Source organism: Denticeps clupeoides, chromosome 13, assembly GCF_900700375.1.
Source record: "Denticeps clupeoides chromosome 13, fDenClu1.1, whole genome shotgun sequence".
In the NCBI taxonomy this organism is placed as follows: domain Eukaryota; kingdom Metazoa; phylum Chordata; class Actinopteri; order Clupeiformes; family Denticipitidae; genus Denticeps; species Denticeps clupeoides.
The window spans coordinates 15580008-15596145 of NC_041719.1; the positions used below are offsets into that span (position 1 = coordinate 15580008).

At 44.6% G+C, this 16138-nt stretch overlaps 1 protein-coding gene across 1 annotated transcript; it reads right to left on the reverse strand.

Annotated features, from left to right (window-relative positions):
* Positions 1–1171: 1171 nt before the first annotated feature.
* Positions 1172–15442, reverse strand: rnf11b (ring finger protein 11b). Its single transcript, XM_029001588.1, has 3 exons — positions 14918–15442; positions 2949–3118; positions 1172–2201 (listed from the first exon to the last, which is right to left on the reverse strand). Exons 1-3 carry the CDS (start codon positions 15038–15040, stop codon positions 2030–2032), a joined length of 465 nt encoding a protein of 154 aa, XP_028857421.1. The 5' UTR covers positions 15041–15442; the 3' UTR covers positions 1172–2029.
* Positions 15443–16138: the final 696 nt, after the last annotated feature.

Consider the following 16138-nt stretch of genomic DNA (forward strand, 5'->3'; position numbering starts at 1 on the left):
TAATGATCTAAGGCATTGGCGCTCTGTAAAGAATGGTGATTGGATGAACAGTCCTCAAAGAATTGTGCAAAAACAGACACCTTTTTAAAGAGTGCATTCCCCTAAAACTAAGGGGGGAAAAACACACACACACACACACACACACACACACACACACACACACACACACAAATTCTACCAATCAAAGCATAATTTCATACACAGTTCTCAGATATAATGATCATCACTCCAAAAGTCATGCTTGTTGCACAAATATGGAGGAGGAAACATGAAATTGCTGAAACAGGGAAGGGTGCTGGGAACGGAGTCTCACTTCCCTTAACCAACAGATGCCAGTCTCACGATGTAGCAGCTTGGGACATGGTAACACAAAAATACAGATTAACAGCTCATGAGTAATTGTGCTTTCATTTCAATGTAGTTCAGTTGAAGGGAAAGGAGAGAGGACCACTACTCCAATAGACCAAAACATTACACTATTAAAAGCATTAAATTATAAACGTGAGTCCTGCTCGATCACACCTTATTTCACCTAAAGCAGGAGTTCCCAATCCAGATCCTGGTGGACCCCCGGGCAGAACGTTTTCATTCAAACCTGAAATCAAAACTTTGATACTCATTTAAGCAACCATGGGAATAAAGACAGACATTCTTAAGAAAGGCCAAGGCCTCACACATCAGGCATGTTTAACAAAGAATTAAAGGATTCCACCCTTGGTTTAATGACAACTCCCTTGGAACAGGTCATAACTATGTAGTTGTAAGAAAGCAAAAAAAAACAAAAAGCACCTTGAGCTGTATAATCAGTGTCTGATTGACTCCTCAACCAACGTCAAGCCATTAATTATTATCATCCACACCAAAAATGATGAGATTTTCCCCTTCTCTGGTTAAATATGAAAGAAATTATAATATATATTATTAACAAAAAATGAAAAAAAAAAAAAAAAAAAAAAAAAAAGACTCCTTCACACTTGCACACCCTCTCTCACACAAACACACACACAGTAGTTTTAAAGCAGCGGTTTGCAAGCTCTCCTAGTCTCCTAGGCACATCCGCTCTGATATATTGCATATGTGTGGACTCCAGTGACCAAACTAACAGAAAGTAAGAACACAAGTACACTAAAATATCAGGATGCAGACAGCCCAAGAGTGTGAGAGACCGGGATAAAAAAAAAAAAAGAAAAAAAGACGAGCTTTAACATTACATAAAAACTACAGCATATGAAATTTGCAAAAACATAAGACATCAGGTGAGTAGGGTGTGAGGGACTGTCCCCCCAAAACAAAACAGAGAGGAAAGATAAAAAACGTTGAAAGCAAGAATGGGGGTGAATGTGAAAACAGTGAACATTCCCCATGTTCTGATTGTGAACTACACATTCTTGTAAATGTCGAAACCAGAAGGAGGGAGAAAGCCCAGTAGCATGAATTCCAGGGGGGGGGGGGTGGGGGGGGGGGGGGGGGTGTTGGGGGGGCTTACGGACACGTTGGTTATTCGCAGTAATGAATGTCTACGAGCTTGACGGCCGGGCTGCAGTACAGAGGGAGCGTCGGCGCGCTGGCGACCATCATTTCACGCTCAACTCTTCCGGGAAGTGCAATTTTCCAGGAAGTGAGACTGAACAAGCCCTTTAGTAGAACCAGCGAAGTGGCATCTCGAGCGGATGTCTCCGCCGGTCATCCAGTGTAAGGGTCTTGCGGCCATGTGGCGTGACTGACGCGTGACTCCGGTCGGTCCTGCTCAACGGCGTCCTTGTGCGCACGCTCCTCCACACCTACAGGGACTTCCCTGACCAGCAGGCCCCTAACGGTGGGGGAGAACTTGGTGGCTGTCCCGAACCTGTCTTACCCCGAATTAATGCAGCAGGCAATGTCCATCACCTGTCTCTTCGTCTCAGTCCCCTTTTCTCCTCCGTCTTCAGTCGCAGGAAAGGGTGGTGTCTATGGGAGTAGCGAGGGGTGAGTGAGGGGGCGCGGCGTGGGTCGGATGGTTGTGTCGTTTGAGGAAAGGGAGGGGTCTTCTTCAGTTGGTCTCATACGTGGAGAGCAGCGCAGCATCCACAGGCTCCATGCAGGAGGGACAGGTGAAGGAGCGCATCAGCCAGTCGTCGATGCAGTCCATGTGGTAGGTGTGCATGCAGGGCAGGAACCGGATGGGGTCTCCATAAACAAAGTCCATCATGCAGATCACACACCTGAGGAGCGGCGTGGGAGAGGGGACAGAGGGAGTGTGTTAGCGTACATTCTTAAACTAATAGTGGCTGTCTAAGGGGTTTTAGTAGCCTAGTGGGTAACAAACTCACCTATAAAACAGAAGACCCAGGTTCAAACCCCACTTACTACCATTGTGTCCCTGAGCAAGACACTTAACACTGAGTGTCTCCTGGGGGACTGTCCCTGTAACTACTGATTACTGAACTACTGAAGTCGCTCTGGATAAGGGCGTCTGATAAAATGCCATAAATGTGAACCCATTTAAACTTCATTCCAGACCACTGCCACTCTACCCAAAACTTTTTGATAAATTAAGAAAATCTATACTTAAAAAGATAATGCATTTTATATATGAAAAGAAGCTTATGGTTCCAGATGAAGCCTCACAGGTAGGCACACGTTATTTTAGTTTACATGTGTATATGTTAACATATGGCTTTATGTTATATGGCAGGGTTGTTTTCAGGGAGCCGCTGCAATTCAAATAAATGCTTAAAACATCCTGGGTGTTCTGTGGTTCAGTCAGTAGTCACAGTAGTACAGTATATGGTACAAAATATCAACATTACGAAGCAGAAGTCACATACAGCTAATATAATAATAATCATTATTATGTTGTTTTTGTTTCATGTTTTGACTGTAAATAATTGTGTTTTGCCCATCTTAAAACCAGATTTGCACATGGTGCACATGGTGCAATTGGAGCCACTAGATGCACATGTACTCACTCTCTGATCTTCTTCTCCGAGCCGTCCTGGCCGGCATCATATACGCCCTTGGGCAGGTGCTGGATGAGGCCGATGCGCTGGGCAATGCGTACCTGTTCCTCCTCAGTCAGCTGCGTTGCCAGTCGAGTCTGGCTGGGGGTGGGGTGGTACACCGGCATGTGGGCCTGCTCCTGGTGAACACAAACACACCCATATTACATTTACAGCATTTACCAGACGCCCATATCCAGAGCAACTTACAATCAGTAGTTACAGGGACAGTCCCCCCCTGGAGACACTCAGGGTTAAGTGTCTTGCTCAGGGACACAAGGGTAGTAAGTGGGATTTGAACCTGGGTCTTCTGGTTCATAGACGAGTGTGTTACACCCAGACAACAGTCTGATATAACGCGTCAGATCATGAGACAAAGCCAGTTGTCTGTCCCCAGTATCTGCTGGACCAGAAGGTGGCACCCTTTCTTACAGACCACCGTTTCGCTACAAGCTCTACGCATGGTGGAAGGAGGACAAACAGAGCAGCTGCAGATGTGTGACAGGAGGCAACCACCACATACTACTCTGCAACTGTGGTTCACACAGCAATGTGTACACAGATTAACAGCGAGATGAGGATCTGTCCCACCCAGACACCGATTCCTCAACGGACGCTCTTAAGCAGTCATGAGACTAGAAGTAGGATGATGAATTAGATGAAAAATGAAGTGGGTGAGTAAGGTGTTTCTCTTCAGTCTCTGTTCCTCTAATAGAGAGATGGACACCATTGGTTGAGCACGTTGAGGATTGAGAAAACAAACCACATCTCCTATAAGTGCAGAGGTGCAGCGCGGTGGTCCGGTGACATGATTTACACTGATGTAATTAATGTCATTCTGTAAGAAGCCACACTCAAGGGGATAGAATTTTTTAAAAGTAGGATGTAGGTGAATGTTTACAATCAAGTTCTAATGATCTGAAGTGACACTATGGTTCTAAAACTACAATTAAGACACAAATTGGTGTCCATCCATTGAGTCTAGTCTAGCATCATACAGTGGGGCAAAAAAGTATTTGCTTTTTTGCCACCGACTTCCCCGGACAAGTCCTCTGTTTTGTGACCTGGGTTTTTGAGCTGTTTAAAACATGTGTCATGTCATGGGCATTCACTAGTGTACTAGTTTCGCACCACAAGTACTGCTAGCAACTGGAAGAATCACTAACACAAAACCCCCCAAAGCCAGGAAGGTGTAGTAAGGTGTCCTCTATTTTAAATATAGTCACCCTACACATAAGTGCATTATCATACTGATTGCTTGCAATATAAACCCTCTGGAGCCCATTAACAGTGAAGTGTATTCAAGCCTTGCCAGGCTGTGAATTCTGACGCCCTTCCAGGTTATCGGATCAGGAATTCTGCAACGCTCAGATTAGTCAGAGTGAACCTGGACAACAAAGTTGTCGCCTCAGCACTTCTCTTTTTTCTCTCTCCCTCCCTCCCACACACACACACATACACACACAGTGCACAAAACAGAATCATTTTGTATATGACACTCTGAGCCTGAACCTAAGTCATTTAGTAAGTCATAGGTGGTGTAGCACATCCCATGCTCCGGTAAACTGGGATAGAATACCACGCTATACAATGAGATCTGTTTAAGAGTTACAGTCATGTCACAGCTTAATGTGTGCCACCACCATGCCTGGGACAAAGCGGACCATAACTGCACTCAGACCAGCGCACAAACACAAAGGTAAACACTGAGAGCAAAGTGGAGAGCAAGTAGCCCTGGATCATGGACTATTTAGTCTGTAGAGAAAGGAGGTTTGGCCACCATGGTACAACCTCATTTCACAAGGTCACCAGGGATGACACCACACTTTCAACGTGAAGTATGTCTTTGAAGATTCTCAGTCATCCAGGTGAATTTGTCTGAAAGTTGAGTCCTGGCAACTGGACTTTCTTTCTTTAAGGTAGAGACGTTCCATTCTGCATCCACAGAACTTTGTCAATCCGAGGGACGTTGGCTTGTGCACACAAATTTATCCTCCAGGTTGGTTTCACCTCAATCCCGACTTGAATAGGCTCGTTAAGTAGAACAAGGGCAGGGAGAGGGGGTGGGTAGATGTGACAGCCCCGCCCTGGCAGCTCCTCCTACCCCCATTAAGCGGGTCGTTAAATGTGGCCAACCTGGTGAACGTGTGAATTGGGCCTGATGGAAGACAAGGCAGCAAAATAGGTTGTGTCTGAGGCCTCCACCCCCATTTGAATGAGGGTTTGTTGATTTGCACATGCAAAGCTTCCCTCACTCCTCTCTCAAACACCTATCTTCTCTGATAGGTGAAGGTTAGCCGCCACCTTGGCTGATAAACCTGACACGTAGGATTGGATTGACTACAAAATCCTACTTTTAACCTATAAAGCTCTAAATGGTCTCGCCCCACAGTACCTGAGTGAACTTTTGGTTCTTTACGAACCACCACGCCCCTTCGATCAACGGGTGCAGGGTCACTACTGGTACCAAAGGTGCAGAAGGTCACAGCTGGGAGCAGATCCTTCTCCTATAGAGCACCGCAGTTGTGGAACAGCTTGCCTGTCAGTGTCTGGGACTCAGACACAGTCTCAGTGTTAAAATCCAATCTCAAAACCTATCTGTTTTCTCTGGCATTTTGCTAAAGTCCTAGACCCTCATTTCACTTCATTTTCACGCAGTGTCAATTATAAAGTCCAGTTTATCACAGAGTCCCCCTGTTAGACACAGACAAAGTTAAATTCACCCTAGTTAGGCTGTCCTAGTTAGGGTACCGGGCCACTGTAGCACCAATATACCACTATAACCACATATGTCCTCTCCATTTAACTCATCACCCTTAACTGCTAGGCCACCATTGCCCCCTTAACTGATGCCTAGTGCTTGACTAAGTTTGCAGATAGCGCATGTACTAGAGGAGAACGAGTCCTCAGAAGTGCACCTCGATTTACTGTAGACAATGTAAAGTGAGCATCTCCTAGCGACCAAACCGTTGACTGCATGGCGTCAACATCTAGATCACTGGGGAACTGTTCACAATAAAAAAAAAAAAAAAAAATATCAAGAAATAAATAACCAAATACATTTCAGCTTTGTGCCTCATGGGATTTTGTATGACCTTCCGCATGCGGCGTACCTCAAAAACTATTACAAGATGTGTAGTGACAGGGAGAAATTATATTCAACGTCACTTTTGTCTGATTCGTCTACACCGCATCTGCACATGTGTATAAAATGTTGGTAACATTAGGGAAGTGGGGGAAAACACTGAAAAAGGGCATTATTTTCAGCTCAGCCATTATTGCCATCAGACTAGGGTGAGGGGACAGCACGTTTGTGGTGGCAGGGACAGTGTTGTGATTGGTGGAGAGGTGAAGCTGAGGGCACATCACAGTGGTCAGCAGTCTCTTTGTCCCACAGCTGTCAGGCCGTGAGGCCACAGTGTTGATCTTCTACACACCAGCACATAGAGAAAACACGCAGGACAGCAACATGATAACCCTGGACCAACACACACACACACACACACACACACACACACACACATACGGCCTGCTCGTCTCTTTTTACTGGAGAGGAAAAAAGTGACTGTGGAAGCGACACCCATCAATTACTTAAATCAGTCAGCAGGATCCGATCTGAAGGCCCGTCTGCCGGAGGTCAGGAACAAGCCATGACGGCACTCAGCAATATTAAAAGCAGACAGAGCAAATCAAATTATCCTTCATTCTCTTGGCCTCCACAAGACCAACACTACATGCTCTCTACTGCCACTGAAGCCGCACCTGCAGTGGTCCAGACGGATCAGAACAGAAAACCAGAGGTAGCAGGTGGGAGGGGAAGAGAGATTACTGGGAGGGAGAGGTGATTGTGACCTGTATCGCCAGTCCAGAGGCACAGTAGCTCAGACAACTTGACAGCTGTTAGAGAATGTTACTATGGGGACAGTGGAATGTCACTCTTACCAGTCTTCAAAACTTGAGTCCTCAGTCTAATTAGCCTTGACCTGCAACTTGGGAGGATGGTAATTTTTTGAAGTGTTTAACAAGCTGAAGTTTGTATATTTTTGTATTCCTTTCAAATTATTTTTAATTTGCAATTGGTTTATTTAAATAATAAAAAAAACAAAAACAAAAAAAAGCTATTCAGTTTCTTGTGAGTATATCTACACTAGCAGCGTAATTTACTGCAATCAAAGAGGGCACCAAATTTGTTATGGCCGTCCCTGAATAATATATTGATAAGATAACCTTGTTTTAATTATGAAAATGTTGCTTTCGTCTGTTCTATTAGGTACTTGTACTATATTGACTGGGTTCATTTTCATTTGACTAAAACAGTCATGGATAATTACAACTCTAAACTTGACTATACTAAAATGAGTATGGACGTGACTAATAACTAAAACGAGAACTTGATGCAAGGACTAGACTAAAATAAGCCGCCAAAACAAAGTGAAATCAAACGTTTGGGGTTTTTTTTTTTTTTTTCAACCGCAAATCTAGTAATTAAATTGTGTCTACACACAACCAATGTTAAATTAGAACAGGACAACATGGAACATAGAGAAACAAAAATATATTACAATAAGGGTGCATCTAATAAGTGACATGGACGAAGCAGTGTTCTCTGCGTTAGGCAGTTGGACATTGGTTCAGAGCTGGAGATACAGAAGATACAGTAGACAAATAATGTTTGAGGACCCCCCCCTGGCTGCCCTGGACACCAGTGACTGAAGCGAGCTGAGGGCGAGGATCTCTTCCTGCCTCCCGGTGATATTATCTGTGCTAGTCCTGACATTGGCCACTGTAATCATGGTTATAATGCTTACACAACAAACGAGCCTTGCCGAATGCCAACATTACACTACACATTCCTGTTGCGTGACAAACCGTCCCCCACCTCCGTCCCCCACCTGGCGAGGTAACTGGAACCTGAATACAGAAACTCTAGAACTTTCGGTACATGCAGGCCATTATTCATGGTCAACTACTCCTCACACACGCTAAAATGGCATACTTGTGCACTGTACAAATGCACCATACACAGAAAAAGAAAGTGGAAGGCATAGAACCTTCAAACGGAGTTCTTCAATTTTAAGAATACATTTTCTTTCCCTAAATGCACGACTACAGAAATGGCAGTGATAAGGCCCATAGGTCATTTTATTAATAAATGTTTGCAATTTCACAAAACTATAAAAGAACTATACACTATTAATACTTTTATCAGGCTAGACTGGGTCTGCTTGTGGAAGAATGCGGAGTTCCTGTTTAGCAGATTGGTGCAGACCCAGTCTCTAGGAGAGCGTTAGTAACGTGAATTTGAACAGGACTGTAATTGGTAGCCAGTGGGGGTCACCAGCGTTCACCCGGGTCTCCTGCTCCTCTGCACAGATTTGTATTTATTATCTATTTGAGTGAAAGTGAATGTCATTGTGAAACACTGCAACACAGCACACGGCGACAAAACAAAATGTGTCCTCTGCTTTTAACAATCATCCTCGGTGAGGAGTGAGCAGCCATGACAGGAGCCCGGGGAGCAATGTGTGGGGACGGTGCTTTGCTCGGTGGCACCTCGGCAACCTTCCAATGATGAGTCTGATTCCTTACACACTAGGCTACCACTGCCCCAATTTCTGTTGTATTATTTAAATATTGTATTCAGTTTCTGTTTTTTTATATACTGAGATAGCATTTTACACTGAGGGTGAGGGACAGGATCACATTCTCGTATGACTATGCAATAAAGTCTTTTAATCTTAATCTCTGTGTGATCCCACAGTCCAAGCAACATGCAAAAAAGGTGCACTGGTGAGTCTGACCCTGAGGAATTTATGTGGGTCATCAGACACGGACCTGCAGATTGCTGGTTACAGACTCCAGCAAGACATGACCGTACAGAAACATAAATGGACCAAAACAGAGTCCTTCCACGGCCAGACAGGTCAGTCCAAGTAAAAAATCTAAAGTATTTGAATACCATGACTATTATGCTAATGCATAAATACATTCCTTGCATACCTGAAATGACTTAACATACTATGCTATGGAAATATGAGTCATTACCAGTGGTGGACAAACCATGTACTTGAGTTAGGAGTTACCCAAGGTAAAATTTCACTTCAGTTTTAAAATTCCACTTGAGTAAAAGTGCATAAGTATTTGCCTTTAAACGTATAATGATTTATTGTGGCTCTAATATCTATTTTTAATTCACTGGTTAAAAGCAATTCATTTTAGGTGAAAGGAATTTGTCACTTCTGACATTGATTTCTGCCACTGATATTTAGTGTGTGTGATCATATATTTACATTTATGACATTTATCAGTCAACCTTATCCAGGTTAACAACTTACAACCAGTAGTTACAGGGAGAGTTATCCTGGAGACAGTCAGGGTTAAGTATCTTGCTCAGGTACTGTGGCTTCAGACCACTGTTATATTTTTGGCACAGACAGTCTTTGGAAGCTGACCCAGTAAAAATTGTAGGACTGAATGCGAATACTGAGCACTTGCCAATATTGAGAACTGATGCAGAGTACAGGTACAATTAACAATTAAAATGGACATTTAGTTTTTCCACCTACTACTGTATTAACAATATAATTGTTTTGGGTGATCATTATACCATATAACGACTTGAATGTAATGATATGAGCAAAATCTATTAGATGATTTACAGTACAGGCCAAAAGCTTGGACACGCCTTTCTCATTCAATATGTTTTCTTTATTTTCATGACCATTTACATTGGTAGATTCTCACTGAAGGCATCAAAACTATGAATGAACATGTGGAGTTATGTACTTAACAGAAAAGGTGAAATAACTGAAAGCACGTTTTATATTCTAGTTTATTCAAAATAGCCGCCCTTTGGCTCTGATTACTGCTTTGCACACTCTTGGCATTCTCTCGATGAGCTTCAAGAGGTCGTCACCTGAAATGGTTCTCTTCTTGGTGCCTTTGCCTTCACTCTGTGGTCCAGCTCACCCCAAACCATCTCGACTGGGTTCAGGTCCGGTGACTGTGGAGGCCAGAACTCCACTTTTTTTAAGTACATAACTCCACATGTGTTCATTCATAGTTTTGATGCCTTCAGTGAGACTCTACCAATGTAAATGGTCATGAAAATAAAGAACAGCAGGTCAATGGCAGTGCGCTGTAATGCCATTGGTGCACTTACACTGCGCATCTTAGTTTGATTTTAACTGGTCAAAGCTTAGACTTTTATTTTTATTTTTTTAACAATTACACATCAACAAAAGAATCTCTTCAAGATACAGATAGCTAGGGAGCAATCCTTTCTTGTGTTTATCAGTTTATTTCTGTGAATCCTAAAGATATACTTGCTGTGTCAGTACCATCATGACCCACATCTAAATCTACCATAAAAGTCTCTAAAAGCTGCAAAAGCCACAGACAGGAAGTGGAGACAAACTAGAACTCATAGCCGATCTAAAAGACAATGCAGAGAACATTCTGGGCAAAGTTTATTCTCTGGATACTGCCAGCAAGAGACAGTGGAGGGGGCTATTCCCACATATTCCTCCCTTCTGAAACACCACCCGCCTGTTTCTTCTGGTCTCGGCCTCTACAGCACATTAGAGGTGCTACGACAGTCATCATTACATCATCATTCCCTCACCAGCTCCCACTGGGAGGGCGTGTCCGGGGTTAACGTGAAGTAACACGTCAGGAGGGTAATCGAGCATGTGAGGAGGGACAGAAAAGATGAGCAGTGCCCTTTCAGCAGACGCAACAATGACGAACTCCAGCCTATCAGTTAAGGAGCAATGGCCTTCCTGTCTGAGAGAGTGAGCGAGCGAGCGAGCGAGAGAGAGCGTGCACAGACACTTATCTTTTCTAGTCCAGCGCCACCAGATGAGTCAGCACTATTGCCAGCTGCTTTCCAAATTACCACCACTGCTCCCGTCCCGGAAGGCAGCGGGCTGAAGAATAGCACGGGAAGCCTCTCCGCTGCACGAACAATGCGGCATTGCTGAAGCGATATATTCACCCCAGCCCCACAAACACGAGCCGAATACACGCTGCACTTCCTCCTCCGAGTGCGTAGTGCCCCATCAACACTGCCACAGAGCACAGGGGTTCTTTTATTACAAGACAAAATGTCACATATATACACACACACACACAACCAGGTGCACCTACTCCGTGGCGGTTATGGAGACTAAGATGGAGGACACATAATAAGTGGAGTGAAGTATGTGTGATGAATCTTTTTTATACCTTCATGGCTGCTCTGTTCACTATTGTCATCATCAAAAGCTATTTCATAAGATGCTCATTAACTTCAGAACAGTGGGAATATGTCTTGCTTATTAAATAGCATCACAGTCCTGGGTTTATGAAATAACACGAGTAGGTGCGGCCAAACTTTTCACTGGTAAGATACTCTGCTCAAAAATAAAATAACGGGAACACAAAAACCTGAATGAATGAAATATTCTTATTAAATACTTTCTTCCTTACATGCTTGAATGTGCTGACAAAAAAATGACAAACAAATTATTAATGGAAATCTAATGAATCATCCAATGGATGTCTAGATTTGGAGTCACAATCAAATTAAAGTGGAAAAACATACTACAGGCTGATACAACTTTGAGGCTCAGTAGTGTGTGTGGCCTCCACGTGCCTGTATGACCTCCCTACAACGCCTGGACATGCTCCTGATGAGGTGGGCTGCCTGAGGGTTCTCCTCCCAGACCTGGACTAAAGCATCCACCAACTCCTGGACAGTCCGTGGTGCAACGTGGCATTGGTGGATGGAGCGAGACATGATGTCCCAGATGTGCTAGATTGGATTAATGTCTGGGTAACAGGCGGGCCAGTACATAGCATCAATGCTTTTGCCAATTTTCTTGCCTTGCAGACCTTCTTGCCACAGCTCGCTTCGATGTGCCATCCTGGATGAGTTGCACTACCTGAGCCACTTGTGTGAAAAGTGCCAAATGTAAATGATTTCACAGAAGTGTGACTGACTTGGAGTTGTTTAAGTGTCCCCTTTATTTTTGTGGAGTAGTGTATATAAAACTCTAGCCAACCACAAATGCCAACCCCCCTGTATGGTCCCTGTATGTCATTCCTCACTATAGCTAGATACCTAGAAACAATGCAAGGTTAATAACTGCACAGTTTTGCATGCAAAAATGCTCCCCACGAGCAAGAAAAAAAAACTTGGTGTAAGCATGTTAAGTTTTGATTTGTGCTCATCCTGCAGCCTCAGCAGGACACCCAGATGGGGTGGGTGGGGCAGTGGCGGCGTAGCGGTTAAGGAAGCATCCCCGTAATCAGAAGGTTGTCGGTTCGAATCCCGAGCCGCCAAAATGCTACTGAGGTGCCACTGAGCAAAGTATCGTCCCCACACACTGCTCCCCGGGTGCCTGTCATGGCTGCCCATTGCTCACTCAGGGTGATGGGTTAAATGCAGAGGACAAATTTCACTGTGTGACAATCACTTCAATTTTTTTTTTAAGATACAAACCTGCAACCCAGTGTTCAGTGTAAAAATCCCTAAACAAAACTGTAGTTTAATGCCTTGGTTATGACCTTTGCTTGGTGTTGATTATAATAAACAGCCCGACCCTTCTGGGAAGCAGCTTATTGTAATTAGTGCGACAAAACGGAGCTCTCCAGAGGGCACCGTGATGGCTTAAACTGGCGTTCGAGGCCCCAAAAGTAGCAGACCTTCACATGGCACTGCAGGGACATTTCTATGGACATTACCAGGGGATTGGGGGAAAGAGTTAAGCTGCATTTAAAGAGTGTTTGATTACATTCGAAGAGCTGATAGAACCAACATTTCCTCTATCAGGACGCACGCTAGTTGGCCCTGCTGGACTAATACAGGAGATCTGTGCAAACAAATGGACCAACAGACTAAACATCAAAGAGCACAACAGTAAATGGCACATGATGCATGTGTGCATAAAATCAACAGGGTCATCTAACCCTAACACTACCAATTACTACAAGAAATTAGCCAAAGGCTATTAATTACAGCACCATTCACAACTGTTGGAATGTATTCTAAAAACAACATTTTATCAACATTATTATGGATGGAATTATAACTTCACAATGAAATAGTAACATTAAAATAATATGTGTTTTACATAGTGCACCCTAGATGCTTTCTTTCTAACCCCGTAACATGTTTAGGTCGCAGTTTTGTGCAATGATCACACTGACCAATCAGATGATGCCATGCAGTGGAACAGTGGTCATATGTGGCAAATTGTTCTCTTAATTCATTTTATCTAACAATGTGGGAATATTATTAAAAACGATGAAATCTGATGACCAGATGCTGGCAACCACTAACAATAAAATATTTGTTAAAAATATTATTTAGCGTGTAGGTTATGTCTTCGGTGTTTACCAATGCACTGTAATTTCCTGACTACTTGGAGAACGCTTGAACAATTTCCTCCACGAGATACCAGCTTTATTATCTAAGACGGGGTACGTTCTGAATTCTGGAACGTTCCTTTCATGTGTGCTTTAGCAAAACAGTTACAGATGCATCATGTCATGTAATCGCCCGGCAACATGAACATCCCTCAGATGTTAGGAACGAGGAGCCGCCCATTAAAGAGTACACAGAGAAGGCAGCCCTAACCGCACATTCATCCGGGCTAATAGCCCAACTGAGGGAGTTCATGCAGCAGCTCTCCAGTCTGGAGGGTGAAGGGAGAGGAGGAGGTATAAAAAAAAAAAAAAAAAAAAACGGTCTGACATTCTTGGCAGGCCTTGGAGGAATGCGCCTGGATTGAAAAAAACGATTTCGTTTCTGAAGCGAGCCCACGCCACGGTTTAAAAAGCTCCCCTAAAAAAAATGCTGAGCCAGAAACGGACTATCAACCAGTCGATTAAAAACCTCAAGGGAGAGGGGGGAAAAAAAAAAATAATTAAGGTGACTGGACAAAGAATTTAATTAAGCATTGGTGTAATGGCTATTTTACTTCCCAAAGCTTCAGGTAAAACAATGAAAGAGGAAATCAATATTTTACAAGAACAGTTCTTATGTTTTCTTTCTTTGGAATATTTGCAGATCACCTCTACACAATCTAAAGAATTTCAGGTCTTGACAAGTTGACATTCTGTACCCGAACAAGAACGTCCGGAGATATCGGTGATATCATCACATCACAAATCTCAAATTGCGCGCACACACACACACACACACACAAAAAAAAAAAGAGTGCATGTGGACATTACATGCAATTAATTAGCTAATAATTTAATGAACAGATCTTTTACCCATGACTCCTGATATCAAACCTGAAAAAACATTTGCATGCACGGCCCCGAGTAACCGTACGTAACCCGAGACACAGCGAGGATACACAAGGATCCAGATCCTTCTTACATGACGTCAGGTTCTGGCCTGGAAACCTGGCCGCTTCAGCCGGTAACTACGCGGAGGACATTCTCCACTCAAAAAACGAAGCTCGGCGGCGGCGGCGATGCTGATCACTATTAAAGCTGCTTGTTTCGTGCCACGCCGTGCTTCTGCAGGATAAGCCACGGCGGGTCTGCTGACGAGGGCCTCCGGGGCCCTGAAGGGTGACGCCGCGGAGGGAGAGCCGTGCGGTCGATGGTGGAGCAGATCCTGTCGCAACACAGCCAGAAAACAGCTGCCAGTTGGGGTTCTAGGTGGGAGTAACCCAAGCCATTAAATGAGAACAAGGGTGTCCATAAGCGGCCTGCCCTTCAAGGGTGTCTGGTCACCGCGGGGTCACCACGGATTCAGTAACCCACGTTGGTGTACTACACAGACGTAGTGACAGGGGACAGTGTGCCTGGTCTCCATCATATGATTACATGTCGATTGAATGTGCATATAGGTGATGAGCAGATGGGAGGTGATGGACAGTTTCAGGACGGGCATCTAGTTACTTCAGACGCCCAAGTATTAAGGGGAATTAATTTATTACCTGATAAGGCGGCGGCGGCTCCTGGTCTGGATCCGTGCCGTCCCCGAAGCTGGCTCTGTCCGACTGTGACTCATGAAGCAGCGAGATATCGTCCGACGTGGGGGATTTGAGACAGTTTCCCATCTCCTCTTCAGCTCCCCTCCCCCTCCAAAATAAAGCGATATTCTGGAACAGGTCTCGAGGCGGGACTCCCCTTCTTCACCCCGCAGACGAGCTCCGAGGGAACTAGCGGCCGCGCATCGCGCAGGAGGAACAACAACAACAACAAACCATCTCGACACAAAGAGCCGAGGCGAGCCGAGCGGAACCGAGCCGAGCCGAGCGGAGCCGAGGCGCGGCAGCAGCAGCAGACGCTGCCGCCGCCGTCTTCCGCAAACAAACTCTCCTTCGCGCTACCGCGTCGCCTTTCCGCGTCTACCGCGCCGACATGCCTTCCCCATCCGTGGACTGCTCTCTCCCCGCCTCCGACAAGGGACTTTTCCTCGCATTAATGGAGCCTCACGCACAGCGGAGGCAGCTGCGCCAGAGCCCGCCCCCCTCGTCGACGCGAGCCAATCAGATCGGACCTTTCGACGCGATCTCCGGCGGTGGCGTTTTGGGGCTACGCGGTCTACACGCCGAATTTATTGATTTTTTTTTTATTCCGGCCGATCAGAGAGATGAGCAACTGATATGCCAACATTTGTGTAACATTTGTCGATATAAAACACGTTTGTTTTTCGCAACAAAACATTGCGTGGTAAATTTAAGTTAAGCTTTTCGGGTCGTATGGTGCTTTTCTTCTTATAATTCTTGGTACCGAGAGTAATTCCGGCATTTCTCGTGGTCAACAAACCACACAAAGAGGCCGTTTCTTTGTGTTTGCCAACACAGCGGCCTAGCTGGTTAAAACGCCTGCCAGTCCACGCTGCACATGCGCAGTAGATCAGGACACTACGTCATCGCATGCCTGTTCAGACGGAGCACGTACGCTAAGTGGGGGAGATTATTCCCCTGCGTCTGTGGGCCAGCCGAGGAAATTGTCTAGCCCTAGACAGTTAGGTCACGTAAAGTTAGAGCTGTCTGTAGTCTGTGTAGAATATTTCAAAACAACGCCATTAAGTAACACATGAAAGGGACAAATAACACAATAAGAATTATTATATTATATTAATTATTATAACAGCATATAATAAACACAATGATCATAATAATAACACTTCAATAACCACATTACAGAAA

Coding starts and splice junctions, on each gene's coding strand:
- rnf11b (XM_029001588.1), bottom strand. CDS start 15,040: ATGGGAAACTGTCTCAAATCCCCCACGTCGGACGATATCTCGCTGCTT. Junction 3,119..14,917: donor AGCCGCCGCCGCCTTATCAG/GTAATAAATTAA, acceptor TGTGTTCACCAG/GAGCAGGCCCACATGCCGGT. Junction 2,202..2,948: donor TCGGAGAAGAAGATCAGAGA/GTGAGTACATGT, acceptor GCCGCTCCTCAG/GTGTGTGATCTGCATGATGG.